At 45.2% G+C, this 16,194-nt stretch overlaps 1 protein-coding gene across 20 annotated transcripts in view; it reads left to right on the top strand.

Moving 5' to 3' along the window:
* The window catches only part of LOC128769236 (receptor-type tyrosine-protein phosphatase F), a 160,064-nt gene that overhangs the window by 55,670 nt on the left and 88,200 nt on the right, over nt 1–16,194 (top strand). For all 20 annotated transcript variants that reach the window (XM_053882746.1, XM_053882745.1, XM_053882748.1 and 17 more), the window contains one exon: nt 11,046–11,209. In XM_053882746.1, the coding sequence (XP_053738721.1) occupies nt 11,110–11,209 (100 nt within the window). In that variant the 5' untranslated portion in view covers nt 11,046–11,109. The remainder of the gene's footprint in view (nt 1–11,045; nt 11,210–16,194) is intronic.

Below are 16,194 nucleotides of genomic sequence, written 5' to 3'. Positions count from 1 at the left end.
ATGTGCAGCTAAGTAAGGAGCTATTAAATCTAAACCTGGGGCAAGTTTCTCAGAAGAATGTTGAAAGATAAAGCAAAGGTTGTTATGGCTGTGGAGGAGAGGACTCTGGTTACACATTCATGGAAAATATTTGAGGAATCATCTTGGGTTATGAGACACAATTCCAAGTTGACATCGTGTTGGGATGTGTGTGAAACATCCGACTTTTGTCGTGCTTCTTATCATATGAACCAATTTTTATCCAGCAGCCACAAAATATTACGCCCTCACGATGGATTATTGTACAATGATTTATGGTCTAAGTAAATATTCAGGTGCTTTTCTGGGTCTTAAAATCTTGTTCTAAAGATATGAATATGCTTCACATTCCTTGTATAATCTCCCATTTTAATTTGAGAGATATTTTAATTTTTGTTTATTTATTTTGTCTCATTTCTCTAGTCATTTTTAATCATTTCCCTTTATTTGTTTACTTGTAATCTTTATTTTTCTTTTTCACTTAATTTCTAAATTTAGTTTTGTTTTATATGGATTATCTAAGAATTAAGAATTGTGCCTTTATTATTTATTTAGTTAGCATTTTTGCTTTTCCTTAATTATTTATTTTATTTTATTTATTTATTCGGTATTTTTCCTGTTTTTCTCATTCATTCTCATATAATGTTGCTGATTTGTTTTGCATTTATTTCATATCTATATTTTGTTTATTCATAATTTTTGTTCGGCATAATTTTATGTTAATTATATTCTAACTATATTCTTTATTAATATTCATCTTTCCAATCATGTTCCAATGGCTTCAGTCCTCTGTGTACTGCAGCACCCTTCTCACTGTACAGAGGACATACGTGAGGGCTATTAATACGCCAGATGACGGTGACATCAGCGAAGCTGCCCCAGCACACATTCTGAATTTTCAGCGGGGAATGAGATGTAGTTTCTCCGCTAGTTCAGATTCCTAGCAAAACATTGATGCCGTTTTTCGTCATCCCTCTCCCAGTAAAGCTGCAGACGGGATTTACTGGCCGCTGCAGCGCCGGCCCCCAGACTATCAATTACCACCAGCATAGAGCTCCCTGTTCTGCAGCGCCGCTAACAAGACAATCACACCGTACGCGCCAGCAGAGCCGATGGGCGGAGAGTGTCGAGTGACACAGTTACATCACCAGCTGATAAGATTTCAGCTCTCAAGACTTCTCAACAGTGACTCAAATAGTTTACAAGCACTCGGTTCCTCACAGTTACGCTGCAGGAACCGATGGGTTCCGATGTGAATTTATTTTTTTATTCAGGTGAGCTGCTTTTGTGACGACGTGAAAGCGCTGTGGGGACACACTACCAGTTTAGTTTCTCTCACACTGTCCCAGCGACTTGGGGTCAGAGGCGGGGCCACCCTGGACGGGTCACCAGTCCATCACAGGCGACTTCATGCTAAGTAAATGCTAACGTTGTTAAGTTATAACTCTCAGACTCGAGATATTAAAGCAAAACTTAGTTCAGCACGGTAACAAACGACAGCAGCACCAAAATAAAGCGCCCGAAATGACTCCACTTAACTGGCAGTGTCGATATACAGCCAAGGCGAGCCGCCACCTATTCTGCTCCACTCATCTCTTTTACATTTTAAATCCTCCGTCCTCTGGAGAGCGGTGGAGATATATGGATCCATCTGCTCCGACAGACCAGCTCATGGCTCAGACTGTCTGCTGAAAACCAGAGAGTGCGACAAACTGCTAGCTGAGCCTCTCGCCGGTCGCCTGTGCCGCACCACTCGAAGAAGATCCGCTCTTTTTTAGGTCAAAGTGTTTTTAAGTAGTCCTCTACTGGACTGGTACGCTTGAGTTGGATTATGTTTTTAGGTTAGTTTCATCTGAGACTCGGAGTTGAAGCAAAAATCAGTGCTACGAGTAAACGCCATAATATTTCCTTACCTATTTTAAACTTCTTCAGCCCAAGATGATGAAGCGGAAGCTTAATTACATGTACGATCAAATGGAATGTTTCAAAGCTGCTGGGTTGTGGCAAGTCTGACTAATTCAAGCTGGTTTAAGGCAGTGAACACACACGTCCTGTCAGTGAACATCTTTCTTTTCACGATTTAGGCGGGAACATTCTGACCTCTACACGCTGCAGATGTTGAACCTTGAATGCTTTTCGAATCCAGTAGGAGACGCTGGACTAGTTCAACGTTTAGTCCGCTTTTAAAATATGCTTGAGATCCCTCTCTTCCGCTCTCCTCCGCCACACTTGCCCCGAGGCCACGTCGCCCAGACCTCCGGAGGGTCCCTGTTGCCCGCAGAGCTGCAGGCCAGCGCCGTTACACTTCTTAATCTGACCTGACACCAAGCTGATTTACAAACCCCCATCAACACCACCACCCCCTTCTTTAAGCAGCGGCTGACGAAAGGTAATTGATTTAGAAGAGTGGAGACACCTGCTGAATACAATGGTGGCCCCTCCGCCCCCCATCCTTAGTCCAACCTCCTCCTCGCGCTTGAATGTAAAGTTACCTCAGTGTTACCTTCGGAAAACAACAACAACTGGGCATTTCATTTAATGGACAGGATGCCTGACGCATCTCCACAACACAGGACTTTAAGGATGTATAACAAAGATTCTTCCGAAAACCTACCGTAATACCTGATATAGACAGGCACAACCTCAAATGCATCAGCATGTCCAGCTATCTATGTATTAAATATTGATGTAGCTGCCTTCAAATACTCCTCATGAGGAGTCCTCATACTCCTCGTGAGGAGATGGGGTGAGGAGTTCGGTCATCCGGGAGGAGCTCGGGGTGGAGCCGCTGCTCCTCCACATGGAGAGGAACCAGCTGAGGTGGCTCGGGCATCTGATCCGGATGCCCCCTGGACGGCTCCCTGGGGAGGTGTTCCGGGCATGTCCGACCGGGAGGAGACCCCGGGGAAGACCCAGGACTCGCTGGAGAGATGAGTGTGAGCCTGAAGTGTTAACAGATCAGTCACATGACCTGCTGCCGTGGTACCAGCTTCATAGTGAAGATAGTGAAACTGTTTTGTTTTCAACAGCATTTTGCCGCTTTGTGTGTCCAGTATATAATCAGTTGTTGTCCTTTATTGTCAAGGTAGGTCTTCCAGCTTCTCAATAGTTCAGTTTTCCTGCAGCTCAGACTCCCTTCATGATCCACCTGGAATGTTTTTGAAAGAGCTAATTGATCGCTTCACTTCTGAGGCTTCTCTTCTCGTTCTGATGTTTAACTGTGTGGATTGATCTGTGTGCGAGCAGCTATTTGGTCAGCGCTCGCTCGACTTCAGCCACTCACATGCCTGGACCAGCGATGGCCTTCAGCCCGGCGGGAGGGAGTGGATGTCTTAAGGAGGGGTGTGTGTGGGGGGGGTGCTGCTCTGTCTGCTTAGTCATTTTATGGCACCATCTGTCCACGAGCAAACCGTCAAGTGCTGACGTCTCAGCTCATCTTTCTTGCTCGCTGATGTATACGCACATCTGCTGTGGGTAATGTCTCTGTTTGTGGTGCTGGTATCTGGGGCCACGGCGCGGGGTCCTTCCGGAATACGCTGTAAATCACCAGTGAGATAGAAAACAAGGTTTGGATGATGGAAACCTGAAATATATAATGAAAATACATTGATGTTACGGTGCAGGAAATGGAAACGTGTTGTTGCCATGGAGGAAGTACATCGGAAACACTGCCACTTATCTTGACTTTTTTGGGCCAATTGAGATTCGTCCTGTGATAGACACCCCGAGCGCCCCCCAGTGGAGACACCCAGAGGCTGCGAAAAAGTCCTGGGTAACACAAGTATGGACATTTATGGCATCATTTTCACGAAGTCCTGCCTCTAAAATAACATTATAACTCTGGAAAACATTGTTCCAGGCATCAGTCTTTCGTTGGATTCCGACCTCTGTTTGTTTTAAGCCGCTAGTTTCCATGAGGAAAGTTTGGAACGGCTCACTCAGTCCGGGGAGAGAAGGAGCGCAGTGAAACAGGAGGAAGACACGTCGTGTGTCTCAGCAGCAGTCGTGGAGGCGACGTTCAGGGTGGGTGTTGATGTAGGCTCCTGCTGGAAAGACAAAAGTGTCGACTCGTGAGCAGGATGGAAGGTAGCAGGAGAGTTTGTCACGGCGCTGCACTTGCATTGAGATCAAACGTGAATAAGGAGGCTGTTATTGCTGTTCACAGCTGGTTCTGTGTCGAGACTGATCTTTCTCGTTCACGAATCTGCCTTTAATGAGGAAGGACGGAGGTAAATTTGAAGAATTATATTGTGCTGCCGCTGCTGTTTTCATTCAAAGGTTGACGACTGCTTGTGCTCTACTTCTCCTTCCTTGTAAAATGTCACTATTAAACCGGGCTCAGCTGAGTCACAAATCACCCTTGTCCAGAGGCTGATGTCAGAATTCAGCATCATAAAAGCTTGATCAACGTGACCACGGACATGTCGCACTGTTGTTGTTGTCACGTTCAGAGATAAGAGCTTTGATAAATTTGGGTTAGGGTTATTGGACATATCCAATCCACTTTCCTTTTCTCTGAGTGGTGACAGCAACCACAGCCTGGATCCTGAACATCTCTGCTCCCATGGAGCAAAGGCACACTGGAATAGACTGATCTAGCTTCTGGGCACTCCAGTTTCCTCCCACATGCTCAGAGTTTAAAGGAAGAGTCTAAATGGTCTGGACGTGTGCATATGTGTGTCAGTGGTTGTCTGTCTAGTTGTGTCCTGTGGTGGACTGCAGCCCTCCAGGGAGTCCCCGTGAATGAATGACAGGGTCCACATGGCATGGGTTCATATTTTTTAAGTCTAAAAATCCGGAGGTTTGTGCGAGCTTGTTAAAAGAAAGTTTGTCACCGCACCATGGAAAGCTATTTTCGACACCGGAGAGGAACGTTCGTGTGATGAATGTCTGTTTTACGTTGAACTAGTTCTGGGGGATTTATTACAAACCCTTGTCTGGCTCTTCCTACCGCAGCGCACCAATAATCGCTCTCCTATGAATTTAAATAGAAGCAGCTCTCCGTGTTCGGCACGTCGGTCGAATGCGCATCAGCCCCCAGATTGATTTGCGACTGACTAGATTGGTAGATCCCCCCTACACTCCCCGTCAGAGGTGATTCCAAATCCCCCTCTTTTCTCACTTCAGGGCCAATTTATAGAGGCGCTGGAGTTTTGTTAAACTCATCCAGACTAAATGACGGTTGGGATTGGATCATGCGATGAGGCAAGTTAGCGCCTGCTGCCTCTAATCCTCCTGCGTCAGCGCGCGTCATGGAAACCGTGTCATAAACCTGTATTTATTTCATTGCTCTGCTCTGTTATTATGCGTGATTATGCCGTGTCATATGAAATTACCTGATGCGAGAGTGATCCTTGAGCCTGCTGTGCTGGAGGAAGTGTCTTTCAGTCTGGCGGTAAAGCGTTAACAATTAACTGCAGGGAATGGGCTTGTAAACAGGAGTGCTGTAAAACCAGATAGGTCACAGGACATTACTCTTTGTCGGACGGATTCCTATGCAATCCTTGTCGCAACCTTGTAAAAGGCAAAAAGGACACACACCATCAAGTCTTTGGATTGAGGAGTCAGTGGGAGGACTTCATTTTTGACTGCCGTTTGAGTGTGAAACAGTCCCTCATTTTCTTCTCTGATATTCAGTTCCTTCTTCTTACTCCCTTGATGACATTTGGGGGCCCCTATGGCAGTGATAGCTTGGGACCCCCTCCTGGCGCAGTGGAGGAAAACAGCAGTGGGAAGTGGGAGTGGATGAGTTAAGTGGAAGCTTTGGAGGACAGTAGAGGTCACTGCCATCGTGTGGGTTTAGAGACTGAGGAGTCAGATATGGAGATACTGAGGCCATCACTGGAACTGGAAAGAATGTGGCTTGGCTTTATTTTTCTACACACTGGAATATTGTACATATATTACAATAGCATGTTTACTGGAGGAGAGAAGGCGGACACACACTACTATCAATCACTTCTCTGAGGCAGAGTCCTTCCCCCAACCATACTCAAGGTGGTCCTGCCCCACGTTAACCAAATACGTCGTATTTATCTCCTCCATATTCTCTGTTTTGATTGCTCCACATTGTTTTCCAAGACTAGGAACATGTTATAGTCCCACCTAGTTTAAGCCAATGTAGCCAATGTAGTCAACAACAAATGCTGTTAAGCTTTTGGCTGGGAACATCGAGGTTCCCTGGATGTGGACAAAATCTAAATAGCTCAATGTAAAACTAGCGGAACCTGCTATTTTCACCTTTCGTCTTTCAGTTCTAGGAGATTTATTTCCTGGCGTTCTGATGTTAAAACATGACTCAGAATGCAATGCAACACGTCGCGTCCCTCGTCACAACCCCCTGCTGTGTTGCATTCCCCCAAGAACTAAGTCGTTTTGAGCATCCATCTTCACCGGAGTTACGAAGCTCCTGCCCAGAAAAAAAACGTTTTTATGGAACCATTATGGTCCAAAATACAGTTTATATAATAATAAAAATATCGGCTTTGTCTTGTGACAAAACTAATGCTATCAACGTGTTGACATTCACTACAACTGAGTGGTTCTTTCTACAACAGAATGAGCTGAAAACCTTCACTCTAGATGCTTGACTTTATGATGTGCTTTGATATCCGACTCGCCGTACCGAGCCAGCGGTGATCCCTGACGTTGGCGTAATCACTGTTGACTCTCTCACTACAGCTGTGTGTGTGTTTGTGGAGAGGACTATTCCTGTGCGGGTGGCCACTCCCTGACCACACACACGGGTAATAACCTGAGTGACAGCAACCTGAGGAGGGCGGCGAGCAAACACCCGAGGTGTTTTGTTGGAGTCCCCTCCTCGCTGGATCCTCTTTTGTCCGGCCGGTTGGATGTTTGCCTTCCTATTGTGTGCTTAATGAACTTCTTTGTCTGCTGGCGGAGAGCCTTTGAATGTGGGCTCTTTCCTCTAACCTGGTTTCATGTCCTCTATTAAGAAAGACGTCTCGGTTAATTTATAAAACACCCCACCGCTGCTTTTTCCTTGATGCTGAAGTATCCAGTCAATGGAGCACGTCTCCTGAAAAAGTTCTCTTCCTGCCAAACGTAATTAGAATTCCTGTGTTGTCGCAGTGTCAGACACCTCAAACCTACATTCTTCCTGAGCCTTTCACGAGTCAAGTTTCAATCACACACCAGAAATGTAGGTGAAGGCTGAAACGCTGTCGATCGTGTTTCAGAGATATTCCTCAGTGAAGAAGGAAAACAACACGTGGCTGGGTAAATGAAGAATAAACCTTGCTGGAGGAATTTGTCTGGTTGGAGATGAAGAGCATTCGCCTCTTTCTGACATCTGCTGTGAAAGATATCTCTGCAACGCCAAGGGTTTAGAGCGCGGCGTGACGCCAGCTCCACCAGCCTCCCTCACATGAAGCAAGGAGCAGTGTCAAAACAAATTTGTCAGCCAACTCACTTCATGAAAGTTAGACGGCTAACTTGAATGGATACCGTTTCATTAGCGATGTTTCTTTGATGCTAATTGTCGCCGTCGCCGCTTGAGCTGTTGAACATGATTGATGACGTGTTATCAGGTGGCGTGTTTCGCTAGCTGTTGGCGGAAAAGCCCCGAAGGCGAGTTCATGTAAGTGACAGACGAATGATGAAGTGGTGGCTGTCGAGAATACCTGTCTGCTGTCATGCCTGGCGCGGCGACCGCAACGTGACTCACTTCCGGAGCATCAAGTCGAGCATTGAAACCTGGTGGAAAATTTTTCCCTCTCGGTGATGAATTGGGGCGGCAGCAGGCCACTTTTAATAATTCAACACACCTTTCCGTCACTTAGTGACCTTTCAGGAAGAAAACAAAACAGATCTATGCAAACGGAACTTTCTGATGACCCCCGACCTCCATATCTGCGATGAGTCAGTCGTCGCTTACTTGAGGGATCAGTTCGGTGAGTAATCAGTCCGTCAGCAAGTATGAGTTAGACAGTGGTGAAAGAGAAACGAACCAACTCGTTTTTTTCTCCATGTTCTTGTTATCGATTTCAACATTTTCATTGTTGAAATAGAGGCTTAAAAACACGTCAAAATATGCTAAAATAATCTCCACTACATCCCTTATTCAATGCGAGTATGAGGGTGGGAAACATGGGTGAGTGTTAGAGTGGTCTACGACGAAAATACTACCGTCACTATCATAGCAATGTCAATATATATATATATTTAACACGAACCAGCAGCTGCCTAAATTCGTTCAGGTATTCAAACAGGTCTTTCTTGTGGCGAATATGTGGCCAATAGCAGTGCGAAAAGACGTAATGTTGACTTTATCAGTTCTGGTTGGTGCCAAAATAAAGTTTGAATTCAGTTCAGGAACAGGCCATTCTTCTAGATCCGGTGGGCGGCTGATGTCCCAGTCTAACAGTCACAGCATAAGCAAAAGCAGAGCGTCTTGAAGTCCTGTCTCAGATTGGCTCCCATGAAAGTGTCCCTTCAGATGCTTGATAGGAGGATGGCTCTCGCGCGTCTGTTCTCACGAGGCAGTGCTGGTGTGGTGCAACCCAGCATTCCAGTATTTGTATTCACAATGATGCGTGTTTTCAGTTGAGTCTTTTTATCCAAACAATAAAACGAAGGTCACATGACTTGCCCTGGATCCATTCATTGTTTTTCCATTCATTTAATCTGAAAAAAAAAATCTGTTTTGATTCCTGGAACCAGTTTTGACTGCACTTAGGGAAAATTAATTTTCAAATCCAATAAAGGGCCCCTAGGAAACCCGAGACTTATTTTTCTGGAAGTTGCTGGTTGAAGTATTTGGCGGCGTTTTCCGTTCAATATTCACAACACGAATAGTGACAAGAGCTGCATTTTAATTCTAGTGAACCTCGGCATCAGCCATGAAGGCCATTCCTTTATTGCCTTCCAAATAGTGAATGATCAAGGCCAATGAACTGCATGTCGAATAGCTAGCTTACTAGCGGCTGAAGGCCACTGCTGGTGAGCGGGAGTTCTGGGTTCTTGTACCGATTGAAGCTGCCGAATGTGGACTCATTTCATCTCCAACTAAGATCTAGGATCAAGCTAATATTCCGTTGTGTTTGTTGGCCTCGTCTTCTTTGTTGGACTCGCTCATGCTGTCCATGTGGGCAGAGCTTTTGTCCTCCTCTTCCCTCCCAATTCTTGACGTATTTCTCATATTCTACTCTATCAACACTCTACTACTCCTCTTAACGTTCTGCACGACTCTCTTTGTTGTGTTTGTTGCGGTGAAAAAAGCTCGATCCCTTTCCCTCTTCTCTATTCGGAGAGAAGCTCCTGTTGTCATGAGAACCCTTCACGACAAAGACAGGCGGACATAAAGGCCTCACAAACTTTTTCTCATTTGAGTTCCCGTCTTGCCGACGTCCTTGAGAGATAGTGCTTTAATTACATCAGAGGAGCGATATCTGTTCCCTCCACATTGTGGTCCGCACCGCAATATTCTGATGGCACACCACAGATGGCCACGAGCGAGGGATTAAGGATAAGAAATGTTGTTGAGGCAATTTGTGGGGATACACAGTTACTTAGTTTATTAGGTCCCACCGCTCCAGTGAGGCTGTTGTTTTGATCTACAAACTGGAGGTCGTCGTTGTGTCTTCTTTAAGAAACAGATCTATCGCGAGTTCACGCCGTACGTGATCTGGCAACATTTGTTGGCCTTCTTTGCCCAAAGATGTTGCTGGTTTCGCCAAATGTGGCGTCCCACTGTGCGCCAAGTCGTACAAAGAATAGTAGGTAAATCGAGCCATTGGTGGCCGTGCCATGACTTGTTGCTAGAAGCGTGTAGAAACTGTGATCGGGTTGCCACCATATGTTTGCATCCCCAACTTACATATTTTTTGCGTGTAGTTTGTTGCTTTTTGCCACACTTCTACATTCATTTTACCTGTTTGTTGTGCTGGTGCCTTTACAAATGACACCACACCCTTTGCTACATCACCTGCATCTTGCTTCATGTTTTCATTTACTCATCGTCTCTTCAAACAAATATACCTGTTTTGTATTTCTTGCACGTAGGTGTTAACAACTCAATGCTAGCTAGCGAAATGGAGCTTTGGTCCAGTTTTCTCCAGATTGCACGATGGCAAATCTGTTCTGAGATGCTTCTAATTTCTAACTAGCCAATTTCTAACTAGCCAATTTCTAACTAGCCAATTTCTACAGCGCGACGTCAGGTTCGATGACGACAAAGTTATAGTCCACTAGGTTGCTCGCGAGCAGCATTGGCTGTGCTGTAGGAGCTCATGGGTTCCCAGTGAAGTGACGTGTGTTGATCTACTGCAAGTGACTTTGGATGCCAGTAGCTCCTGCGGGAAGTGTGATGTAATGTGGAAAGTGGAACTGGGCTCGCTGTCGTGTCACACTGGAGGTGAAAACACAATGTTTTTATATTTAAATTCTAATCCGACTGAACGGCAACGTTTCAGAACCTTTGCTAATGTAGCCATGTCACAACAGTACATCACACATACAGTACATTTCTAAAATGACCTTGGGAAGGGTTCCGTGTTTAAGCGACCGTCTTTAGCATTGGTGGCCAGGCGTCGAAGTTTCGGCCACATGTTGTCTTGCGAGGTCTTTGTTGCGGTTCAATCAAGTTAATTTGAGCAGATCCCTCCCTTCAGGTTCCATGATGTCCATGATGAATGCAAACATGAGATCAGACCACTTTGCTGATTTGAGCCCATCTGGAAGTCTCAGGTTCAATCGCTTGATGCAGCCGGGGTGTGCGGGTCATGGAGGGGGGGCAGTTTAGGAAGTCCTCTGGGGATTCAAATCAGCCCCATTGTGAGAAGAAAGCAGTGCAAATGAAATCTGCTGCGTGACTCACTTTGTTCCCGCCATTGATCAGGCGAGCGCCACTTTGCATTCAGTGCTTTTTCCTGTCGCATTGTTTCACCTGCCCCGAGCAGGAACTCAGCCTGCTTCCTTGGTGATTGCGACCCAGTCTAGCGGCAGAGATTTCAGCGTGTGCTGATTCAAATGTATGCAAACACTGACGCTTCCGTCCTCATTCCCAGGTGCTAGTGATTGATCCTGTCACAGTGGGACGCGTCTAAGGGGGGACCGAGGAGGACCCACAACATGGTGCATCACATCCACCCGGCAGTGCCCCTCCGGTCCAGAGGGGCGGTGCTGTTGCTGTTTCTGCTCTGCTGCGCGGAGTTCTCCTCTTCTGCAGACAGTAAGTCGACGTTTTTTTACTGAACGATGCTGTGTCCGACTGTCACTGGTGATGAGTCATCAAATATTGGGACAGTGATGGAGGGATGCTAAACGAATATGTGCTCACACATTTGACTTTACAAGAAGCTACATTCATTTAAAGAATTAATTCCTTTTTTAATCATTTTTCCATGATCAGTTTAATTCTGTATTTTGTTTCTTTTCCCAATTATTATGTGCTTGATAAGTGTTTATTTTTACAATTCTTTTAAGCAGATATGTCTTTAAATATATTAGCGTGACGTAAAATGTTATTATTGTTGCTAACCTGTTGGTAGACATCCCTGAATATGATCAAAATTATTTATGTAAGATATTGGACGTGTTAATTATTTGTCAAAGTTTATTTTTATAGCATTTTTACATTGCAATATATTCGACTGAGTAATAATAGCAAAACCTATATTTTTTGTACATCTTTCATGTCTTTGCTTGTGAGTCGCATTAGCTTCTTGCATCGTTGCGTTTTCAGCCGGATCATGCTCGATTGCTCTCTTCCTTCAATATTTATGGGGTCGCTCTTGAACATGTTCCTCCGCAGACATGAACGTTTGATGTTCGGTTTGAGTCCAATTTAATCAAGTCCAGTTTAATGTGTCAAAACGAACCGAGTCACCAGTCTGTGAAGAAAGCAGACGTGGAATTGATATAAGAGCGTCGGGGGGCCAAGAACAACTCCCACCACTAATGACAGGGCCGAACACACTGGCTGCCTGTAATTTGCACGCTGCTGCTGGGCTCGATGATATTTCTGGTTTGGATGGCTCGTATTATAGGGCAGACTCCCAGACATATTTTGGGCGTGGTGCCTGGAGAGATTGTGATTACACGGGTTCAGTCTGGTCCTGCTTGTCTTCCTCTTGTTAGAGCTTAGCCAGCAAATATCCACAAATAGAAAACACAGGCTGACGTTCTTACAACCACGTATTAGAGCCTCTCAGTGCTTTATTAACGTGCGAGATGTCTTCTCGCTTTACTTGAGATACTTCAGCATGACATAAAAAAATACTCATAGTGGCGGCGCGAGCTGTGAACTGAGAGCAGCCTGCCAAACCAACTCTGGGGTAAATTCTGATGCTTGTCTATTAAAAGTTTTATGGCACAGGATAAAAAACCTCGTATGCAGATGGAGGGAAAAACTGGTCTGCGGAAAAAGTGAGGAATACAGTTGCAGCCAGACGACCACAGAAAATGTTGGCACGTCTGCTCGAGCCATTACGACGCAGACCGTTGTTGGGGGCCATTTTTGGTCGCATTTGAGTTTCTGTAACTGCAAAGAAAGTTGTGTTTTTCTCTGCTGTGACACTTTAAATAGAAATTTTAGTGGTCATAATGTAATGCAAGACAAGTTTATGGAAGACCGTAAACAGCAAATGACACCTTGTGTCGCAGCTTTCTTTCTTAAATTAAATTAAATGGAGGCAACAGTTGACTTGAATAGACGAACAATGAAGTGGTCATAATGTGGTGCTGGTTTATTGATTTGCTTCATGTAAAGATAGATAGTAAAGATAGTAGGCCTGCAACCAGTGGTTATTTTGGTAGTCAACAACCGTATTCATTGGTTGACTATGTACGGGTTGACGAACACGGCGACCTGGTTGAGTGTAGTGTTGTAAATACAGTAGAATATAAATAAATATGAATAAAAATAATTACTTATATCGTGATAAATACTGTTGTAAAACATTATATTTCAGTTTTAATTGCTCGAATGTGTGAGAAAGGTACTTGTCCTTTGATGTGTCCTTTGATGTGAATGGTCTCATACTGTCAATGTTTTGGGTCGCGCTGGTCCTGGAGGCATTTCTCCTCTTATGGGGGGGATGTGCTAAACGAAAGATGACATCACCACTAGTCCACTGGTCGCTGCAGCCCTAGAGAAAAGTCACGTTCAACTCAAAGAACTGAAACCAAATAAACTGAACTATAACGGTAACGTGAACATGACAACAGTGTGCGCGAAAGGCATGTGAGACATGAAAGCTTTGGAGACAAATAAAGTCCTAAATTCGCAGAACTCTGACTCACAACTGCAAGACAGCAAGCCATCGAAACAGAGACGAGCAGGAAAGTCGGTCAAGAAACCTCCAGTCAGGATGGTTGCACAAATATTTATTGTGTGTGCAACAATGTTCCCCGCTGATGTGTTATTTGACATGCGGTCAATAAATACAAACAACCTTCCACGCTCCTTTCACATCGCACATCTTAGAGAAGAGACACAATACACTCTCATTACGTGAGTGCTGATCACAGACGTCCCATCGATCCCCCGGGGAGTTTAGCCTAATCAAGCAGCCCTCGCGGTACACAATGGGCCGCGAGCGCACAAGGTCATCCTCAAAGTCGCACACACCCAGCACTTAAACGTAATGGCTATCTTTTTGTCGTGCTGTCATTGTGAGTTATATCGTGGGCTCTAATAAGTTTTTGATGTATGTGTTGCCTCTCGTGCCTCACGTGCTAATCTTGGGTGGCTTTTCATGTGGGGGGGGGTCACAATGGCCCCCTCTAGAGCTGCCGCTTTTTTAGACTCCCACCAGCAGGAGGATTACAATGCAGCCATAATTAACTTAATACGTTAAAAGGGACTTTTTCAATCGCGCCACGACAGAGAACCCCCCAGGGCACGGTTTATGAGTTGATATTTACATGTGACGAGTGTCAGATCTATTTTTGGACGAAGTTTGTTTTGTGCTTGAAATAAAAAAAAAAATATGCAGAATATTACATTGAGAAAATGCCAGAGATTAATTTAACCAGCTGGAGCTCGATGCCTGTCTAGTTGAGATATTACAGCATGATCCATACGGGCGAGGCTTCCCAGCTTCTTAGCGCCACAGGCTACATTAGCATAGCAGCCATCGAGGCAATAGCTACTTCGCGGAAAACACAGATACATTTTTATAAAGAAGTGGTGCTGAACCAACAAATTAAACATGACTCAGTCAAAAGTACTTTTACTCTGTTGACTGATTTCTTGTGTCAGTGATCATCTCCACCGTAACTTAACTAAAACCGTGCTGCAGCATGGTCCAGCGGCGTTTGCATTGTTGACATGTGGCAAAAGTGGCACCGCACGGTGCAAAAAACATTGGTGGCTATGCTAACTTGCTATCAACCTCATGAAATGTTTAACATCCTGGTGTCACGTGGACTGTCTTCCATCATGGTGGAGAAAGATCTGAGCCAAAAGACAAGGCCCCATCATTTAGGTTCCTGCTATCGCACGTTCTGGTTGGCACCTAAAGGAACAGATCAGTGTCCAACAAGAGACGTCGTAAGGTGCTGTTGGCCGCTGAGAGGCGCTGTTTCTAGGTTGAGTTTAAGGTGGTTCTGGCCTCTCTTTCAACTGCCGCTTTTACCTTAAATCCACGTGTAGCTGCTGAACGTGAGTTTGCTCCTCAACCGCTGAAATATCTGGATCAAGGGCACAGAGAAGTCGCAATAATGGATTTTATTTATTACATCCACATTGCAGCAGCAGCACTTTCATGCTGGACTCATTTGCTTCTCCAAAGCCCCCACACATCTCAGATCTGCTTGAGGAGATTTGCTTCCTGAAAGCGCCACAGAGCAGCGGCACGGTGCCGGACTTGCCAGGGCGGCCAGCCGGGGAGCTCGGCCGAAATTGGATTGTATTTTTAAGTGTACGCCCGGCTGGAAATGCGACGGGGATAGAAATTGATTCGCTTTTAATTAAAGGTAACCACATCCACCTTGGAGAGCCGGGCGGAGGCTAATGCTGTTAGCGCGCAGCTGTGGTCCGGAGCCGGCACCAGTGAAGGAGGGGGAGCAATGGAGGGCGGAAACACGGGGCCAAACATGCAAACAAGAACGCAGAGTTGTTTTCTTCAGCGGCAGCGCTGCAGTGTCAGAGCGGCTCTTCAGAGGTTAATGATGTGAGATTAATAGTTTAATTAGGAAGCTCAGTCGCAGGGCCCCCCCGACCCTCCACCCCCCCAACCCTGCACCTCGACCCTCAGCCGTGTCCCAGATAGGACCCGATCCGCCTGTGTCCTTCGAGGAAAGGACGACACATTAAAATTCCGCTCTGGTGGCGGTTTACTCAGCGTTAACCGCCGCACGTTCTTTTCCTCAGCAGGTTTATTAAAAAAGCTGCTCGCCGTTATTTTTGTCGTTTCCTAATCAGCTGATTATTCTTTTCCATTAGTCCCAATTAAGACTGTCACTTCCTGTTCCAGCCTGTGCCGCGGGTTTGGGACTGAAAGAAATGCATTAGCAACTCTTCAGAGTGGCTGTTCTCTGTTCCCTCACCCACTGCTGTACTAGTTGTTTCACTTGTTTCTCTTATTGCTTTAGTTACCAAGTCTGTTTTACTGAAATACCGACTTGCTGCTTTACTAAACATCATGGATCATCAATGTTTTCCAAATCCCTTCTTCCTAAAGTTAATTTCCTAGTTTACCAAGTCTCTAAATCGCTAGTTAGTGTCTGGTCTTTTCATGGCTGCGGGGGTAACTTTCCATTTTCCCAAGTCAGTTCCCAACATTCCTTTCGATTAAGTCCATGCCAACTTCCTAGTCTACCTGGTCAGTGTTGTAGGTTACTACAACACTAACTCACCATGTCCCTTTTGGACATATTGGTCTGCCAAGTCCAAGTCAGTTTTAGTTCATTCAGTTTGCCATGCATTTTTAGGATTTCGTAGTTTCTGGCTTTTTATTTGAAAGTAAATTTCCGAATTTCCAGATTGCCAGGTTGACTTCAGTGTTTGTTGTTCACCAGGTTCATTTCAAACCTTCTAGTCATGCCAGTCTATGTAATTGTGATTTCCTAGGACACCAAGTCAGTTGCCAACTTCCTATTTCCTAGAGGATTCTCTGGATGACCAGTTTTTTATGGTCTTGTGTCCTTAACCAATTTCCTTGTTCCTAGTTAACCAAGTCTGTCCGTCAGCTGACTGAGTTAATTCCAAAT

The sequence above is a fragment of the Synchiropus splendidus genome, chromosome 13 (assembly GCF_027744825.2).
Source record: "Synchiropus splendidus isolate RoL2022-P1 chromosome 13, RoL_Sspl_1.0, whole genome shotgun sequence".
NCBI classification, from domain to species: Eukaryota; Metazoa; Chordata; class Actinopteri; order Syngnathiformes; family Callionymidae; genus Synchiropus; species Synchiropus splendidus.
The sequence above is the reverse complement of the archived record's forward strand: the minus strand, read 5'-3'. Positions and strand labels throughout refer to the sequence as shown.